This window comes from Drosophila guanche, unplaced genomic scaffold, assembly GCF_900245975.1.
Source record: "Drosophila guanche unplaced genomic scaffold, DGUA_6, whole genome shotgun sequence".
Taxonomy (NCBI): Eukaryota; Metazoa; Arthropoda; class Insecta; order Diptera; family Drosophilidae; genus Drosophila; species Drosophila guanche.
Window position 1 is genome coordinate 5,788,269 of NW_022995743.1, and position 18,443 is coordinate 5,806,711.

Below are 18,443 nucleotides of genomic sequence, written 5' to 3' on the forward strand. Positions count from 1 at the left end.
AAATGCTATTAAAAATTAATATTTAATATGCGAACAAGCTGCGGGGCGTTGGCCAGCGACTATTTCGCTTTAGTTAAGCTCCGGCCTAATTATAGCCGCCAGCTCACACGGGGGCCCCTGATTAATGGACCACAATTGATTTAGACACCATTATTTTTGCACGAGAGTAGGTCATGTGTGGGTCAATACGTCGTGAAGCTTCCTGCCGGCGAGTGACAACTTCGATGGCTGCTGCTTCTACTGCCAAGCCTCCTCCAGCTGCTGGCTGCTGCTCTTTAGCATATAAATCGAGGAGTTCCTTAGTCAATCAGTCTCTTAACTTCACTGCTCCTACGCTCCTCTCTCTCTCTCTCTCTCTGATTGTAATAAAGACATGGCAATCGAGCGGTGAACAGGCCAGGCAGGCAGTCAGAGCCGTTCAGCGTGCAACGCCCGCGCCATGTCAGGCCGATGTCAACGTTTTTGACGACTCCAAAAACCAATCAACTCTCAAACTAAATCAAAAATCATAAAATATTCCAGCAGTGGCGTGGAGAGAGGCACTTGTAGAGCCCCCGAGGGATGGCGGCATGGGAGGGAGGTGGGTTGAGTTCCATTCAATGCACACATGAGGAGGCATGTGGCAGGCGTAGGAGCCACTGCAGCTGACAGCCGCCTGAGGAGCAGTTTAAAGGAGCGACTGTATCGATGACGGGGATGCACAGCCTCTGCCTCTGCCTCTGCCTCTTCGTCTTTTATAAATAAAATTTGCATAAATTTAATAAACCCTCGCCCGGGCTACGTTTTGGCCACAAAAGGAACAGAAATGGAGCGAGAGAGAGAGAGAGAGAGAGGGATAGACTCCGCTCTGCTGCGCACTTGTTAGAGGAAAGCAGGATTTTGTGATTTACCGATATAAGCCAGCCAGCCAGCAACCGTTGAAGCGGTTTTGTCACAAAACAAAACCAAAACCGGATAGAAAATCGCACGACTTAAAGCAGAACTCTGCAAATACACTGCCAGGCGGCGGCTACTCCGTGCAAATTCTAAGCTCAAGTCAACTCCTTTAAAGTCTTTTCATATCTGGCAGTAATCATACCCGAAAGTCTCAAGGGTATTGTTGTGTGGCTGCCATCTGGTAAAAATGCAAACTGCAAGAGGAGAAAAGGAGAAAAGGAAACCTCCGTTGTCTCACCCAAAGACCCATAAATAACCAAAACCAAAAGCAATACCAAAGCGTCAGTGGCACAAATAATGATGTGACATGTGGACCCGGTAGTGCATCAGTGCTAGATGCTAGAGCAGTGCAGCAAGCAGTGCTGAAGCAGTGCCGAAGCAGTGCTGAAGCAGTGCACTCCAGGGCAATCCGCTACGCAATGCCCACAGTCTCATCATCATTTTTGCACGCATAAATCGATAGCAGCTTGTTAGCTCGCCACTGGCCCAAAATGACAATGGGGAGCTCCCCAGAGGACAGGCTGAGAGGGGGGGGGAGGAAGCGACTGAAGTGGCTGCTCTTTTGCATATGGAAAGATGAATGATGAATGCTCTATGCCAGCTATCGCTGGCTGTGGCTCTGCCTGTGACTATTGACCACTTCCTGGTCAAGTCAACTGGCAGCCACACAAATTAATGTCAAAGTCAAAATGAAAATGGCATGTGGCAAGCAATGTGGCGGCTGCAGGCCCCAAGTAACTTTTTTGCGGTTCACAAATCGCGCCATAAATTTTCAACAAACGGCCAAAAGGGGAAAAATGACAGAAATGCGTTTATTGACCAAATGTGCAACATACTCATCGATTACGCCGCGGCACAGGCCAGGGGGGCAGTGGCTGCCTTGACCATAGCGCAGGCGCAGCCCGTTTTGGGTAATGCGTGCGTATACGTAATATGTTGTGTCTGTTGCTGCGTGTGCCACTCGCACATAAATATATGTATAAGTGTGTGTTTCCCCGTGTATTAGCTAAATCTTTCTTTTGTTTGTCTCTCCTTTGGCCGCTCCCTCCAATTAGTGTCCCATTGTGGACCCAAAAAGTGGCACTTGGCGGAGATTCCTTAGAGTTTTCTTGGAGTCTCTGTGCTCTTTGCATTTCCCTCAATTATTAAAACATTTATTTGAGTATTTTCACTGCACAGAGAGTCGCCTCTGATCACATTCTTGCTGGCAGCAGTGCCAAAAACGGGTATATGTAGCTCGTAGCTCTCAGCCCTGGTCCTGTTCAGGCCATTTTGTGCGACTGCCAAGCGCTAAATGTGTGTTACTTCCGAGCGTCGTGTCGTGAGGCAGCAGGGTGACAGGGTACAAGACATTCAGCAACGGGCAGCAGCAGCAGCAGCAGCTCCGACTCTCTGGCAGATCTCTGAGGCTGGAGCCAGCAGGCAGGCGACTCTAATGCATGATTTATAGTAAAATATTTATTTTTACTGTTAAGTATATGCCACAGACGGGAGTCGGGAGGGGGAGAGGGAGAGGGGCTGGTAGACACATGACTTGTCGCATCTCCTCTGGGGTGGGTGCCCCAACGCTAAGCCACATACGGCCTGGGACAGGTTGGCAGTGCCACTGTTTGTGGCACTGATGTGTGTACGTTCTTGTGTACTCTTGTGGCAGCCAGCCACTAGCATCCACTACTGTCATTGTTTGTGGCCTTATCAGTGTTCATGCAAAAGGAATGGGGCAAGGAATGGGTGCCGGGGGGTAGGCGACATTGCTGTCTAACTGTTTTCCACCGGGTTGGCTGTAGATGGCAGGCAAGCTTGTTAGCCAAGGGGATACCCGCTAATGTCACTCATACGACACGTTGCCAGCACCAGCCAGCACCAGCAAAATATGAATGTGAATGAAGAGGCAGCTAGCTCTGTGGTTCATATAAATCAGAATGCTATCAGCTGATGACCCCATTTCATGGGCTGCAGAGAGAGATTTTCATGGCTTTTCAATAAAGCGTGTCAGGCATAAATCATTGCAACTTATCGCTCAATCTCAGCTAAAAGGGAGGAAGGAGCAGTAGGCAGGCTGTGGTTATATTTCTTTCTAGCAGATTTGAGCCAAGAGCCCAGGGGATGGGATGGCTTGACAAGCCGCCAGGCACACAATAACCCGCGATAAGCATCCCCCCAGCAAGTCTCTATCGAATCGTTATTGATTTTAGCATAGCACAAAAGTGTCGTAAATCTTGACACACACTCGCAAAGGGGCAGAAGAATGCGGCCACACAGCTGAAGGACACAGAGTAGATGCCGCCATGGAGCCCCACTAATGCGCCGCCACTTGAATTTGCCAACAATTGGTACTCGTGCCCGCACGAAGCCATAACCAGGCCAAGCCCAAGTGGACGAACGTGTGCCAGCCACAAAGAAATGCAACGACACAAAAGATGCTCGAAACCGAAACCCTTGATAACGAACATTGATTGAGTTGCTGCCAACAGCAGAGCATCAAGCCAGGGCACTTCCTGCAGCCATTCATCATTGCACTGGGCAGGGTGCAACACTTGTGGCACAAACCCCAAAATGAAATGTAAAGAAGATTAATGACAAACAGCAATTTGCGCTCAATGTCGCATTAATTGAGGCAATGAGCGCTTGAATAAATTCATGAGCAAAAACCAACAACAACAACAAAAAAACCACAAAAACAAGGCAAACAAAATAAAAACTCACAACGGCAATGACAGAGTGGCAGCAACAAATATGCGTTAGTCAGCCAAGGTTGCAGCTTACAGCATTAGTTGGCCAAAACAGGGGCGACAAAGAGCTTAACAAAAGATGCCAAGGAGCGACGCCAAAGATTCTGCCTTAGGAATGTGCAAAGTGTGCTTATAATTTGCCTCATTTGGGAGTTCCTCCGCCACAATTGGGCGCGTGTGGCGCCAGGCGTTGGCTGGGATTAAGTGTGGCCCACAATCGGTTAGCGGTTTGGTCAGCAGCAGCAGCAGCAGCCCGTTAGGCGCAACACACCCCAATTTGGCTTTGGGCGCCTTTGACGTTGTCTATTAGCCGGGTTATGAGCAAATTACGGGAGCGCCATAGCCATAGCCAATGCCATGTCCCACAGAGCAAAACCTATGACGGAATGGTCTGAACCGCACACAGCACACACAGCGGAAAAAAAAAGAGAAACAAACTAATTGCACCACAAAGCTGGTTATTGGTGCTGCCAGCCTCATGCTCTGTGGCTGATGGCTGATGGCTGATGCCTGATGATGGTGGTTTATGGCTGCAGAGTTGCGGCCTACGCGGCCTGCGGTCGTTGTTTAATATGCAACAAATCAACGCGCAAATTGTGGCATAAAATATTTACATTTGGCCACTGCCTGCGGCGCAGCTGTAACCTCCCCCACACGAGGTGCCCCCGCCAGGTGTTGCTCCCTCGCATGAGTTTCGTTCATCACTCGGTCCCACTCCCTAAAGCGGATAAGTTTACTCTTTTGGATTGCTGTTTCTGGTTCACTTTAAGCTTTAATTTTTGGCTGGAAATAGCAATTATTTTGTTTATTTTTTTTTTATGTTTTTCAGTTTTTAAGTACAATTTTCGATGGGTTTTCCCCTCTAGATTTGCACCTGCCACATTCCCGATCAGCTGCTGCTTTTGTCTGTATCTCCCCTCTGCGCTTCATTTGCGCATTGTTTGTGCGGCTTTCAGGCATAATTGCAGGCATCAATTGCAGCCAGCACCCACCCACCCACACACAGAAACCAGCGGTGGCAAGTTGATTGCCGCCAACAGTGGACAGTGGCAATCAGATTGCCACAGAGTACTCCTGAGATGCCGCTAATCCACATCTAATCCAAGCGGTTCCAACAAAATGTTCACTTGCCTTCCATTCGTTCAACTGAACTTTTGTTTGCTCTTTTCTTTGGCAGCTGTATAATCTGAGCTAATTCTCAAGCTCCTTTTCGTTGATTTGTTTGTTTGTTGAAGCACTTTAGGAGTGGGTATTATATAGGAAATGGATTACATAAAGACTGCACATAATCCTACACATTTCCCTCATTGCCTTGCAATGACTTCTCCAGGGTACATCCGCTTCGATTCCTCACAAAATTTGTATTTTCTTTGGCCATTTTCTACGTTATTTTTTCCCATTTTTGTGTGTGTTTTGCATGCCCTGCCTTGGTCCGTGGTCCGGTTGTGTGGCGTGGTTGCCGAACTCCAGCTCGAGTGTGTCATTAATCTCCCACCATGGCACAGCTCGTGGAACGTGGAACGTGGAACATGGAACGTGGAACGCAAACAAACAAAGTTTGTGCTGTGCGGCAAAAGAAAGAAATGATTTCCCACTGTTATTGATGATGTGTTGATTAGGTTCTGACAAACCCCTCCATCGCGGTCATGTGAACCCGGCAATCAAAGTACAGAATTTCACTTTGAACTCACGCCGCTGGCTGCGTAGTGCGGGCAGCGTGGGGGGTGGCTGAGGTTGGCGCCCTGCTGTGGGTGGAACACCGGGACGTAATGCAACCAGCGGCATATATGCATGTGTCTGTGTGTGTGTGTGTGTGTGTGTGCGGTCATAATCAAAATTTGGGTCATGTTCGACCATGTTGCCAAAAGCCGCGGCAAGTAACCCTAAACCGAAATCATGCAAAGCAGCGTGTGTTTAATGAATTGCCATCCATCCATCCATACATCCATCCACATGTGGCTCTAGCGGTTATGTGTCGCTCTGCCCCCCTGCACCTCTACCACTCCCTGTTGCGTCCGTGTTGCAAGCTCCAGCAATGCAGCCCGAGCCTAAGCCTGTGTCTGTGTCTGTGTCTGGGCCTGGTCTTTTGTAATGACCAATTGCCGCCGTGGCTGGGCAGTTACGCAAAAGCGCCCATCGAGTGTCTGTCAATTTCTGGATATTTATGGGGCATAAATCCAAGCTGAAGGGTCAGACACACACCGCTAATTGGGGGGAATTTTTGGTGTTGTTTTGTGGCGGCATATGTACATACAGATGCAGCGGTTCCTTTGAATGCTGGGTGAGTCAGAACTGGTGGCAGAACAGAGAGGGATTTGCCATGGAAATTATCTCAGCTGTTTCTTGACTTTTCCGCATGCCAATTCCCCCACCCACATTCTTTACTCAACTCCAGTCCCACCAATGACCTCTGCTGCATCGCTAAAAATCCAAATCAAATTGATGTAATTATAGACATACATAATTATAATTAAATTTGAATACAAACTACATAAACTTCCGTAAGAGCCCTCGCAGCAAGGCTGCTTGTTAGCAGCAGCGCTTGATCTTTGTGCTCTTGTAATTTCATGGCAGAATTCCCCGATAAATTGTTGTTATGGCTGGGCTGCGGAACCATGGGCATGAAAGGCCACAGCCCCCTTGGACCATCCGTCAATTTGGAGTCGACTAACGGCCTGGCCAATTGTCGCAAATTAGTGGAGGCCAGACCCAGAACCCACACGCACATGGCGCATGCAAAGAAACCCCCAACCCCGAGCACCGACCCACAAACGAACAGCAGATTTCGGTGCCGGCGAGCGAGCAGGTGAAGCCGAGAGACAAGAACGGACATGTCGAGACATGAACGGACAAGCAAACACCTAAAGCCAATCGACATGAGCAAGAGCAGCCAAGCTAACGGTACTCCAAGCACACACTCGCATCAAAGAAGGGAGAGCAGATTCGAGAGAGAGCGAACATACAAATCAAAGAAGGGAATCAAGAAGCAGATAAGCAAGAGAGAACAGCCCAAGAACAAACAGGAGGGAGTGAGAGGCAGCAATGAAACACACAGAGAGAGAGCGAAGCAGCACTCCAAGCAGACGCAGAAGAGAGAAAGAACAGCTATAAAAAAAGTTTACTGCTACAATTGGCAAATTGAAAATTGCTCGCTGGTGGCGATGGCGATGGCGATGGCGGTGGCGTCGGGCGTTTGGAATTGAAGCTTAAGCTTAAGCCTCAGACTTTGTGTTTCTTGAACCTGGCCAAGGCGGAAGCTTCAGACCCTGAGCAGGCCCAAAGTCATGGCCTACCAAAACCACCAAGATGCGTTTGTCTGTGAAGATAAGCTGACATCCACAACGTGCCGCAGACGATGATGCATTTGCCCGTCTCAGCCGCAGTCGTCTCCACACACCAGACATAGACGTTTCAATTTCAAACAAAGTAACAGGCGGTGTAGAAGGGTATTACGACAAGAGGATACCCTGTAGCAGACTCACAACCCACCAGCAGAACCAATGTGAGAGCAAAATCTTCAGATTAATGGATGCCAAAGTTCCTCCATCTCTAAAACCGATATACCCTCCACGCCCTACAGCAATCCCAGGGTACGACACAAAAACAAAACGTTTTTGGCTCGGCCAATCTTCAAGACAGACATTTTAATGAAGCCGCCGTCAGGCAGCATTTGTGGCAGCAATGTGGCAGCCTCCTTTAGCGTCTTCTTCCTCTTTGTGGCCTGTGTAACGGTGCCAAGTCCACGCACTGTCTGCGGCCGCAACGAATGACTTAAGCGCCGAACCTGATGAGCCTCTCTAATGCGTAAGAGAAGAGACGCTTAGACGCTTAGATTACCTAAGACCAAAGACCATTAGATGGAGAATCAACTAGAGTTGTGGCATAATCCCGCCTGCGCCATAACTTTTTGTCACTTTCAACTTTCGCTAGCAGTTTTCCCTCCGTCATCTTGGGCCATTCTTGACCCGTTTCTGGGGGCTACACCCACGCCCAGCCCGAGAGAGTTTTCTAGAGTTCTCTATAATTAAAAAAGAAACGTAACGAAATGAAATGAAATCTTGTCCACATGCTGCGGAATACGCGCACTTGATTGCCATAATGAAAGAGCAAAAGAGATGCGAGACAGACCCTGTACCCGTGTCTGTTTAGGCGTTAATTATGGGTTCTGGCAAATTACAGGCCAGGCCTGGCCAGCGTCCCATAAGATGCACTTTCTCTTTGAGTTGAACATGACTAGAAAAACTCAGATGACTGCCAGCGAGGGCGTTATGCCAAAAAAAATCAATGTCTGGCTGCTGCTGTGCGTCACTTACCTTTTGTTGTATCTTCTAATTGCTTCCAGATCGCTGATCACATTACCAACTCTGTGAACAGAAAGAGGAGAGTTAGAAACGTTGCTACACAATGTGTGGGCAAAAGAGAAATGCAAATTAGTTTATGAAAATACTCCAAAATACAATAACCCCCGCCGGAAAGGCACTTAACAAAGAAAAAATCCCACTTGAAAAGAGTCTTCAAAATCTCTGTGTGCTTTGCCTTTTGCCTTTTGCCTTCAGCAACAAATTGACATTGTTTCCTCCCAGAGTGTATTTTATTTATGGACTGGACCTCGAACACGTGTTCGACATTTGTTCAACCATTTTTGCAGTTCTTGAACTGACTTTGATGTTGCTTTGATTTATTGCCTGCAATTGTCGCACATTACTGGACTTGTAAAAGTGAAAACTTTTACACTCCGTACACTTTTGCTTTCGAAACTTTCAATTTGGTGACTTAATTTCTTCGGGGCGGGCGGGGGTGTGTCTCTAATGAAATCGAACTGCACAATGGCAATTGGCCGGGCCAAAACGCCCATTGTCAGAGCAAATTAACCAAAAGCGGAGTCGCGCCGCTTTGCCAAAGAAATTATCAAGTGCACTTTTACTTTCATTGTTGCTGGAGGGGCGGAGAAGTGCTAACGAACTTTTTATGGCCGCCTTCGAACACAATTTTCCCTTTGAGTTTCGGCTATTTTCCTTTTAGCAACGGCTAATGAGCCGAAAATTCCATTTACAAAGAGTTTCAGTCAGTCAGTCAGTCAGCCAGTGAGCCGTTTGTTGGAAATTACCAAACAATTTGTGCTTTGAAATGGCTGCCCCCTCTTTCCATCTGCCCCTCCACCACTTTGATTTCTATGGGAAAATGTTTCTTTTCGACTCTTCGACTCTTCTGCTTATATAAAAGAGAAGCTGCAACAAAAACAATGCCCACAATGCATGTCAAACTAAATCAAATGTTATTTGTCTTTATTAAAACTTAATTAAAAGCACAGCACAAACGTGGAAATTCATGCATACAAAACGAATTGGTTATTGTGCGACTTTGGTGATGATTTTTAGAGCGAATTCCGCTGGTAAAAACTTTGAAAAATTATTTGGAAACGTCACTAAAACTTGCCAAGAATTTACAATTTATTTTACATTCTTTACATGCAGATGGCAGATAAAAGATATTCACAAGTTTGTATAGAAAATTCCAAACATAAAACTAAATTGATCATCAAATGGGTTTATTAACTTTTATGCCATTCCCTTTTGTTGTGTCAACAAATCGCTGGAATATTCAAAGACAGTTTCAGGCTGCATTGTGGGGAAGTTTAAGCAAAATTAGTGAGAATTTTCCTCCTCTTCTGCGATGTTTTGCCAATGAAATTATTGGAGGTTCTTTGGGAAAGACTTCCCACAAATGATGTGTGTGTGTGTGTGTGTGTGGGGATGCCCGTTGGTTCCCACCAGTCCCTATGTGGATTGTTCACTGTAGCGTGGCGGCAGTGTGGGCTGGGCGTGGCAGTGGCTGCATTGGCAACGACAACGAGCTTGCATGCAAAGCATTGCATTATCTTCAGTTGAGATCTCTCAAGCCTCCCGGACATGTTTTTCGCTACTCGAATTAAATAAGCCACAAAACGACAACAATGAGAGGGTAGAGAGAAAAACAAACGTATCAATTAGCAGGAGACAAAACAAAATCGGAGCAGAGCAGGCCCAGAGCCCACATGAACAAATATCCACCGAGCCCGAGACAGAGAGAAAACTTTTATACTTGGATTTATTTTTCATTTGTTTTAGTTTTGTTTCTGTTTGCTTCGACCATGGCCAAAGCCTTTTTCCGCAGCGAGGAAATAGAGCTGTGCCAGCTGCTGCTGCACACGGAGAACGCCTTCGACTGCCTCATGGAGCTGGGCCACCATGGGGGACTGCAGTTCAACAATGTCTACGACGAGGATCGCCAGTTGAACGGACTGTACGCCAAGAAGGTGTCGCTGTGCCAAGAGCTGCTACGCATTGCAGACAGTCTGCAGCAGCAGATGCTGCAGCTGGACATCAGGGTGTACTTTTATCCGGATGTGGACTGGGAGAATCGACTGCTGGAGCGTGACCTCAAGGAGTACGGCGAGCGGCTGCGGCGACTGCATGTGGAGACCTCTGCCGTGGTGGAGCATTACAATGCCTTGGAGCGTCGCCAGTGTCGCATGGATGAGCATCGGTTTGCCCTGCAGAAGGCGGACAAGTACTTTGCCTCGGATATGGGCAGCGAGCTGCTCTACTCGGAGAGCACGCTCATCACTCTGATCAAGGATGCGGCCGAGGAGAGTCCTGTGCATCGGCAGCTCAACTACATCATTGGCACCATACGGGCGGATAAGTTTGAGAGCTTCGAGCTGCTGTGCTATCGCCTGTTTGGCTTCAATTTGGTGGTGCGCTTCGCGGAGCTGCCCCTGCCCATGATGGACTTTCATGCCCACAAGACGGAGAAGGTGCGCAAGTTCTCGCTGCTGTTGCTCACCAATTCGACAATGATCTGGCCCAAGGTGAACAAGCTCTGCCACGCCTATCATGTGTCCATCTACGAGTGCCCCGAAACCGCGAGGCAGCGCATGGCACTCGTCGAAGAGCTGAGCGCGGAGATCGAGCACGTGGAGCGCATCCTGCAGGAGTCGGAGCACATACACATACAGATCCTGGAGGTCACAGCGCAGGATTTGTACTTGCTGCGCGTGAATCTCAGCAAGGCTCTGCGGGTCTACGATCTGCTGAATCGCCTGCGACCAGTCGGTGGTCTGGAGCATCAAAAGTATCTGCAGGCCGAGTGCTTTGTGCCCGTCTCCGAACTGGAGGGTGTGCGCGGGGCACTGAAGAAGGGCACGCGGATAAAGGGCGGCGCGGATAGGCGGGAGCAAGGGCAGCAAACGGAAAAGCAGCAGAAGAAACCGAGCGAACAGGCGGATGCTGATGCTGATGCTGATGATGATGATGATGAACCCCATCTGGAGCCACCGCGACAGCGCACCGATGAGCAGTCGCTGCCGCCGCTGCTGCTGCGTAAGAATCGCCAGTCCAGCCACATTCCACCCACGTACTTTCGGCTGAACAAGTTCACGCAGGGCTTTCAGAATCTCATCGACTCGTACGGCATCTCGGACTACAGGGAGCTCAATCCGGCACCCTACACAATCATCACGTTCCCCTTTCTGTTTGCCGTGATGTTCGGGGACTTTGGCCATGGCATTTTGGTGTCCCTGTTCGCCCTGCTGCTCATCTGGAAAGAGAACAAAATTGCCGCAAGTCAGCGTGCCGCCAAGGAGGAGAATGAGATCCTGAACATTCTCTTTGCCGGTCGCTACATTGTCCTGCTGATGGGCTTGTTCTCCATCTACATGGGTCTGATCTACAACGATGTGCTGTCCAAGTCGTTTAACATTTTCGGCTCCAGTTGGAGCTGCCGCTACAACGCCTCAACGCTGGATCACATGTCCGGGCAGCTGAATTTGGATCCATCGAGTACATACTTCTACTCGGGCAATCCCTATCCCCTGGGCGTCGATCCGGTGTGGAAGGTGAGCGGCGAGGACTCGATCACCACCTTCAACTCGCTGAAAATGAAGATGGCCATTATTTTGGGCATTGCCCAGATGATGTTCGGCCTCTCGCTCTCGGCTGCCAACTGCATTCTCCTGAAGCGTAATGCCGATCTGCTGCTGGTGGTTGTGCCGCAGTTTGTCTTCATGATTTGCCTCTTTTGCTACCTGGTTTTCCTCATTTTCCTCAAGTGGCTGCTGTACGGTGGCTTGAAGTCATCGCCCTACAACACGGCCTGTGCGCCCTCCGTGCTGATCACCTTCATCGACATGATGCTGATGAAGAACACCGAACTGGACGATGATCAGTGCGAGAAGGAGATGTTCAATGGTGAACGTAAGCTGGAGTACATCCTCGTGTTTGTTGCCTTTCTGGCGGTGCCCGTTATGCTGGTCGGCAAGCCCATCTATCTGCAGCGCAAGCAGAAGAAACTGAAGCGGGAGCGCCAGCAGCGGGACCTCAGGGAGCTAAAGCAGCGTGGCCGAGAGACCCTCAAGGAGATGCGCTCCGCTCAGCGTTACTCCATCGAATCGCAGGAGGATGCCGTGAACGAGCGGCGCAGTTTCAAACCAAAGACGCACAGTGCCGATCATGCGGAGGAGTTTGATCTCTCCGAGATCTGGATACACTCGGGCATACACACCATTGAGACGGTCCTCGGCTCTGTCTCCCACACTGCCTCCTACCTGCGCCTGTGGGCGCTCTCCCTGGCCCACGATCAGCTGTCGCATGTGCTGTGGCACATGGTCCTGTCCAAGGGTCTCAAAACCAATGCCCCACTCGTTGTATCCGTGCCCGTGCTGGCCTGCTCCTTCCTGGCCTGGGCCGTGCTCACGGTGGCCATTCTGGTGGGCATGGAGGGACTCTCCGCCTTTCTGCACACGCTCCGCCTGCACTGGGTGGAGTTTCAGTCCAAGTTCTACAGCGGCGCCGGCGAACCCTTTCGTCCGTTCAAGTTTGAGCCCTCCAGTCAAAGGAGTTAGCTTTTCGTTTTGCTCTTGAATAAATATTTGTGGCAAGTGTATATCTTTTTGCAATTAACTGTAATCCCACGCAAGCGGGGCAGCTGGACATTCCATTGCAATTAGCATTGGCTCGGCTCTGTGCCCTGTGCTCTGTGCTCTGTGCTCTGTGCTCTGGGGGCACTCCACGCAATGGCCAAAAAGGCCATAAACCAAAGCAAACTTTAAACAATTTCCATTTGTTTGCTTTATGCCACGACGACGGCCATTGCCAGCTGCCGTTGCAGTTGCCTCTGTTGCCTCTGTTGGCTTCTCCTGCCACCGATGCGGGCGCTTTTTGGAGTCGTCGACCCTTTTGTGCTGCTGCTGCTGCTGCTGCTGCTGCTGCTGCTGCTGTTCGTACGTTCTGCTGTCGTTTCGTTCTTGTTCGTAGTTGTTCAGCTTGTTTTCTATCCACACACAAGCCCAGCTGCTGGCTCGCTCGCTCTGTTTTGCCATTAACACCCACGCCAGCAACCAGCTTTTGGTTTGCCCACCCCAACCAGTGCTCCAGCAACCAGCTCCACATCTTTGCCTGTGGCTTTGGGCTCTGACGACTACCCGAGTCTTGGCATAAATTATGAACAGCAACCGATGACGCATGCAGAGGCCTAAGTAGACTTGCTCGTGCATAAATAACTTTCGTTAGCCCGACTTGACTTGACTTTATTAGCACTCAGAGAGACAAGAGCTGAACCTGAAATACCCTTTAGACTCGTTTCAATAAGTGTTTATGGAACATTCCTTTTGCACATTTATCTTGCCATATGGCCAGTACCCGGCTCATGTGTGTAGTGTATACCGTAAGAGAGCCCCATGTAATGGCTGTAATGCAGCATTTTCATGACCAGAGCAGGTTTAGGCCAAGTCTACGCAATAGCTTTGGCCAAAACAGGCTTTGGCTCTGGCTATAACTTTAAACCGCAGCACGCGCCATTGTTTAGGTGCTGCTGCTGCTGCTGCCGTAGGAGGAATGTGGGGTTGGGGTGGGGTTTTTTCTTTGCTGTCTGTTCGGTGGGTGGGGGCGAGCAGATTCGCGTTTGCTGCCTAAGTCTTTTGTTAATACTTTCGTTGTTGCTGCTGTGGCTGCTCTGCCTGTGCGTTGCTCTAATGTTGGGCCCACAAATGGCCAACTGCTTAGCACTTTTATGGCCAACAATTGTCAAGTCTCCCAGGGGTAACCAGATTGCATCCATTACAGTCGCAGCCCCCAGCCACAGCCTCTTCTTGCACTGCAAGAAACGCAAGGTCAAGTTGTTGGCTGATTGTCCATTGCTGCTGCTGTCGTTGTCGCCAAGGGAGATTCAATTTGAAACTTAAATGTTGATGATTCCCTTTTGGTTCTCTCATTCTTTTGGGTTGTCGCCTGTCAGTCGCATCCACGTCACGTTCCACAGTCCACAGTCCACAGTCGGCTGCCGTTGCCGTTGCCGTTGCTGCTGGGTCATCAATTTTTTGAGTGCATTGCCGCTGTCCTTTAAAGGGCTGCTACTCGATGTTGCTGTTGCTGTTGCTGTTGCTTCTATGTTGCAACAACAATGACAGCAGCAGCTGCCGCAAACAGCAACAGCAACCATTGTTGGCACAGGGACAAGGGACTGGGACTGGGACTGGGACTGCAACTGCGACTCTGTCTAGTTCTGCTTTTGGGCCTTTACATGCCGGAGGCATAACAAAAAAGGTGTTAAATTCAACTCATGGCAGACTCCTCAGACTGCAGTAGCAGCAGCAGCAGCCGCATCATCGAGCCACTCCAAAAGCCAAAGCAAATGTCAATGCACGCTCAAGAATTTCGCTTGTACTGCAGAAGGACATCTCTACCGGCTGGCCAACGATGACTCTTGGACAGCAGCACTCTGAAGTGTTTGCAGCCACAAATGACAGTGGGAGGCAGGCAGCAAGGGAGAATGGAAACGCAGATGGAAGCTTCATTTAAATGAACGTCAACGTCATGCTAAACCGATGAAAACATCAGGCAGTAACGAAACATACTCATACTGAACTTTGAAGTAAATTAATTCACTTTTGCACACAATTGTTGCCTTTTGGCTGCCTAGTGGAGAAATGGCATTTAATTTGACACAAATTTAATTAAAATGAAATGTCTTTTGTTGCTGTCGGTCTCTTCTTTTCCTTCTCTGTTTTGCACTCGTTTTTTTGTTTGCTGGTTTGTTTTTCTTTTGTTTTGCTTTTTCCTTGAGGCAGAACGGAAGCTGACAATTGACCATTAAAATAAACAAGCCGTAGATCTTACAAGTTCGAAAAACTTTCACTCAACAAAATGTTTTAATTAAAAATTTGCAGAAAAAACCAACAGACGAACAAAAATCCCAATTAGAAGATGGAGAAAAAGAAATTAATTTAAACTAGATATTGTGTGTAGAACCGGTTGGGCATTTTTTTGCATCCTCGTACATACATCAGAGCATTGTCTTCGTGGGGGGAAAAGCGAAATTTCACTTGCGGACAGGGAGAACCCATTTTTGGCATTTAGCAGCAGTTCATTAGCAAAGAAGCCAAATAAAATATGCATACAATTAATCAGATAATTCCATATATGGACCACAGAGGCGGAAAGTGAAAGACTGTAAATATGTGTGTAGAAATTTATGAAATTTAAATTTATTTGTGTTTTCTTATGGGGCTAAAGTTGAACGGGAGTCGAGCGGCAGAAACCTTGTTTTTGGTTTTGTAGAATCAAGAGAGCAAGAGAGAGACTGCGCTTCGCTCTCTTGTGTCACCCTCACTGAATGCAGTTCATTCCTAGCTGCAGAAGAGAGCCAAAGCGCGAGCCAACAAAGAGAGAGAGAGAGAGCAAGAGAGTGCCGTAAGCATGAGTTCACACGCTTAGCAGTTACCGTTTCTATAAATTAATTGAGCTAAACGGTTTCTTTTCGTTGACATTTCAAAGATTTTAATCTCAAAAGTAGATCAAGCAGCACAAAATGATGAAGCTCACTGCCAGCTGTGAAGCTCATTAAGAATGTGTTCCATGTACAAATACACCTTTGATCTGCCAGCGACGACCACACACACGCACACATTGAGTGGTGGACTCCACTCAATTACTCAGAGAATATTTCGCTCTTTCTTTAAGTCTTTTGTTCTACCTGGAGTCGTTCTCGTTCTGCATAATGTGAACCTGATATATGTAGTAAGTATACACCGTATATGTGTCAATTACAGCACGATTTTTTGGCACATTTTGTGCTCAGTGTTCCTGGCTGACACATTTCCCGTGTGGCTGAAGTCCGATACCGCTGCCGATGCCGATATTTATGTCAGCGGCGACAATAAATTTGTCAGCTTTTTGTTAACCGTTAAGTAAACGCAATGCATGATTTGTGTTTTGTAATGAGGGCGAAAGCCACAAAGACAGAGACAGCAACCGAGAATGGAACGGAATGAAGTGGTGTGTGGTGTGGGGAAGGAGAGGTGGGGAGCAAATGGAACCGGTTTCGCAGTTCGTAAAATATTCATGATATGCCAAATCTTTTTTGTTTTATTTCACTCTACTTTGCATTTTCGTTTTGTTTTGGGTTTTTTTTTCGTTTTGTCAAGCGAAATTGCTGAAGATTGAGTCATGGACATCAATATTCAACATTTCAATGGATAGGATTACAATATAAAGGCTGTGCAAAATATTGTAATGTTTTGGTGGAGACTTCTGTGTTTCATATAGAGTTATACTATTATTCCTCTAAACTTATCCACATTTGAAATTCTGTTGGATTCTGTTGAATTCTGTAGGATGAGCCTGCTACCACAGCCTGCTCCCTATTTGTGTGGGTGTAGAAGGTCGCACTAGTAACAGGCGACACCTGCTTGAACACAATACACCCCACGCACTGTGCAATTACAGGGTATGTGCACAAAGACCTAACCACAGAGGCGACATTGACCACTCAAGTGCTCAAATTCGATGGCTCTCAACACATTGTTTCGATCACTTTGCAAATGCAGCAGCAGCAACAGTAACGGCAGCAAGAGCCAAAACACCACCGCCGATTGTTTGACCTTCAGTTTTGGGCACTTCAACAACAAGAGGCAAATGCCGCTGCTGCTGCTGCTGCTGCCACACAGCTTCTGCCCCGAACCCGAACACGAACTTTGTTCGTTTGGCTGTCAGCCATTTGAGTGACTGACATGCAACAGCCAAACGAGCAACAGCAGCAGCAGCAGCAGTAGCGTATAGCAACAACAACAATGCCCCTGCCACTGCCACAATAGCGTGCAACGGACAGACAACCGAAAACACCAATTGGTGTCAAAGCAACAAAATGCTACCGAATTGCAAAGCGGCAAGAAGGGAATTTCTGGCAATAAATCAAAGATTGCCAGACTAATTTCTCCAAGGGAAAGAGCCAGAGAGCGTGCAAGAGAGCAGCCAGCCACTTTGCCAACATTTTAGCTGCCGAAATATAAATGTCTGCATGTCTGTCTGTATGTGTGTGCATCTGTTGTATATGTAAATGGAACGCGAATGGGAACGGGAACAACAGTCAAAAGCGCAAAAGCTCGTCGTCGGTCGCTGCCCACGCCACTTGAGAGCAGCAGCAGCAGCAGCAACAGCAGCAGCCAGCAGTCAGCCGCCACTAACATAAATAAGTCACCATCAGAGTCAGATTCAGATTTAGATTGAGAATGAGCATAGCTTACACACACACACACACACACAGTCGCAAACACACACGCGGCAATAAATCTGCAAAAGGCGTGGGCCGCCCGTTCGCAGTCGTCGTGCGACAGACGTCAGCGGCAAATAAGGCCACGCCTTAATGAAGCGCCTCACAAGCACCCTACAATTTTCACCGAAGCTATTTTGATGTACGACCAAAGTAAAGCTTCGAGCAAGACAACAGATTATCCCTTTGGGTGCTTTTAATAACATTAAAAATGCATTAGAAATGCTTTTATTATCGCACCTTCAATATAAACATGTATTCGCATCGGTGAAAAACGTACCGTGTAGCAGGCTGCAGCCAGGCATCAAGTGCGTAGTAAAAAAAGATTCGCTGATGAGTAATAATCAAGCTAATGCCATCTTATGACTCAACTTGAGTTCGAATTCAACTTCTTTCTGCCGCTTGCTTCCTGCTTCTCTCCTTCTCCCTCTGGTCTCTGGGTAATGGCCTGCCAAGAAGAAGCCAATAAAAGTGAGCGCTCGCTCTCGCATATTGCTGATAATCTGTTTATGGCCAAAGCAGAACTAGGCCTCATTACCATATGGGCCCAATGCGATTGCTCTTGCTTTTTGTGTGCACACATAAATAAGAGATGTCAGAAAGTTGCCGTTAGGCCAACGCACTTAGCACCACTGAAACGAGAATAAAGAAGGGAGAGGGAGAGGGAGAGGGAGCAGCGGGCATACTCGAGCAGCGGAGAGAACTCACTGCACCGTAAATCAATTGACTGACTCTCGAGAGCAACGATTTGCAACGAAAAATATATCTACAGCATTTCACATGATTAAACTATGAGCTGTGCTCCTCTGCGCATAATTAGGATTAAAACTTATTCAGCGAAAAACTCACCTGAGCAAACACGTCGCGGAGTACTATGGCAAAGCAGCTTTTAACTAAAATGGTAAAACAAAATGGGTAAAATAAATTGTTAGCAATATTCAGAAGTAAGTATTAAATATAGCTAGAAATGTTTATGGGGGCAACAACCATCCAAATGCTCAACACCTGCCGCCCGTCACGTCACATGTTTTGACTTTAATTATCGCTTGAATCTGATGTATGGGTATGTGTTAGTGCAAACACTTTCTATGACAAATTTGTGGCAACAAGAATGCGACTAGCAGGACTAGCAACAACTGCAAACAGCTGCAAAAACAACTACAAGCCACAAGCAACAGCAACAGCAGCAGC

At 47.9% G+C, this 18,443-nt stretch overlaps 2 protein-coding genes across 3 annotated transcripts in view; one reads left to right on the top strand and one right to left on the bottom strand.

Annotated features, from left to right (window-relative positions):
* The window catches only part of LOC117592551, a 57,803-nt gene extending 39,658 nt beyond the window's left edge, over window positions 1–18,145 (bottom strand). The window contains exons 1-2 of one of the 2 annotated variants that reach the window (XM_034286435.1): window positions 18,102–18,145; window positions 7,982–8,032 (exon numbers count right to left, since the gene is read on the bottom strand). The gene's annotated coding sequence lies outside the window, so the exon portion shown is untranslated. The remainder of the gene's footprint in view (window positions 1–7,981; window positions 8,033–18,101) is intronic. The other variant, XM_034286444.1, reaches the window with a different exon arrangement.
* LOC117592542 (V-type proton ATPase 116 kDa subunit a) lies at window positions 9,760–18,212 on the top strand. The gene is made up of 3 exons (XM_034286417.1): window positions 9,760–12,549; window positions 13,650–13,668; window positions 18,202–18,212. Exon 1 carries the CDS (start codon window positions 9,799–9,801, stop codon window positions 12,547–12,549), a length of 2,751 nt encoding a protein of 916 aa, XP_034142308.1. The 5' UTR covers window positions 9,760–9,798; the 3' UTR covers window positions 13,650–13,668; window positions 18,202–18,212.
* Window positions 18,213–18,443: the final 231 nt, after the last annotated feature.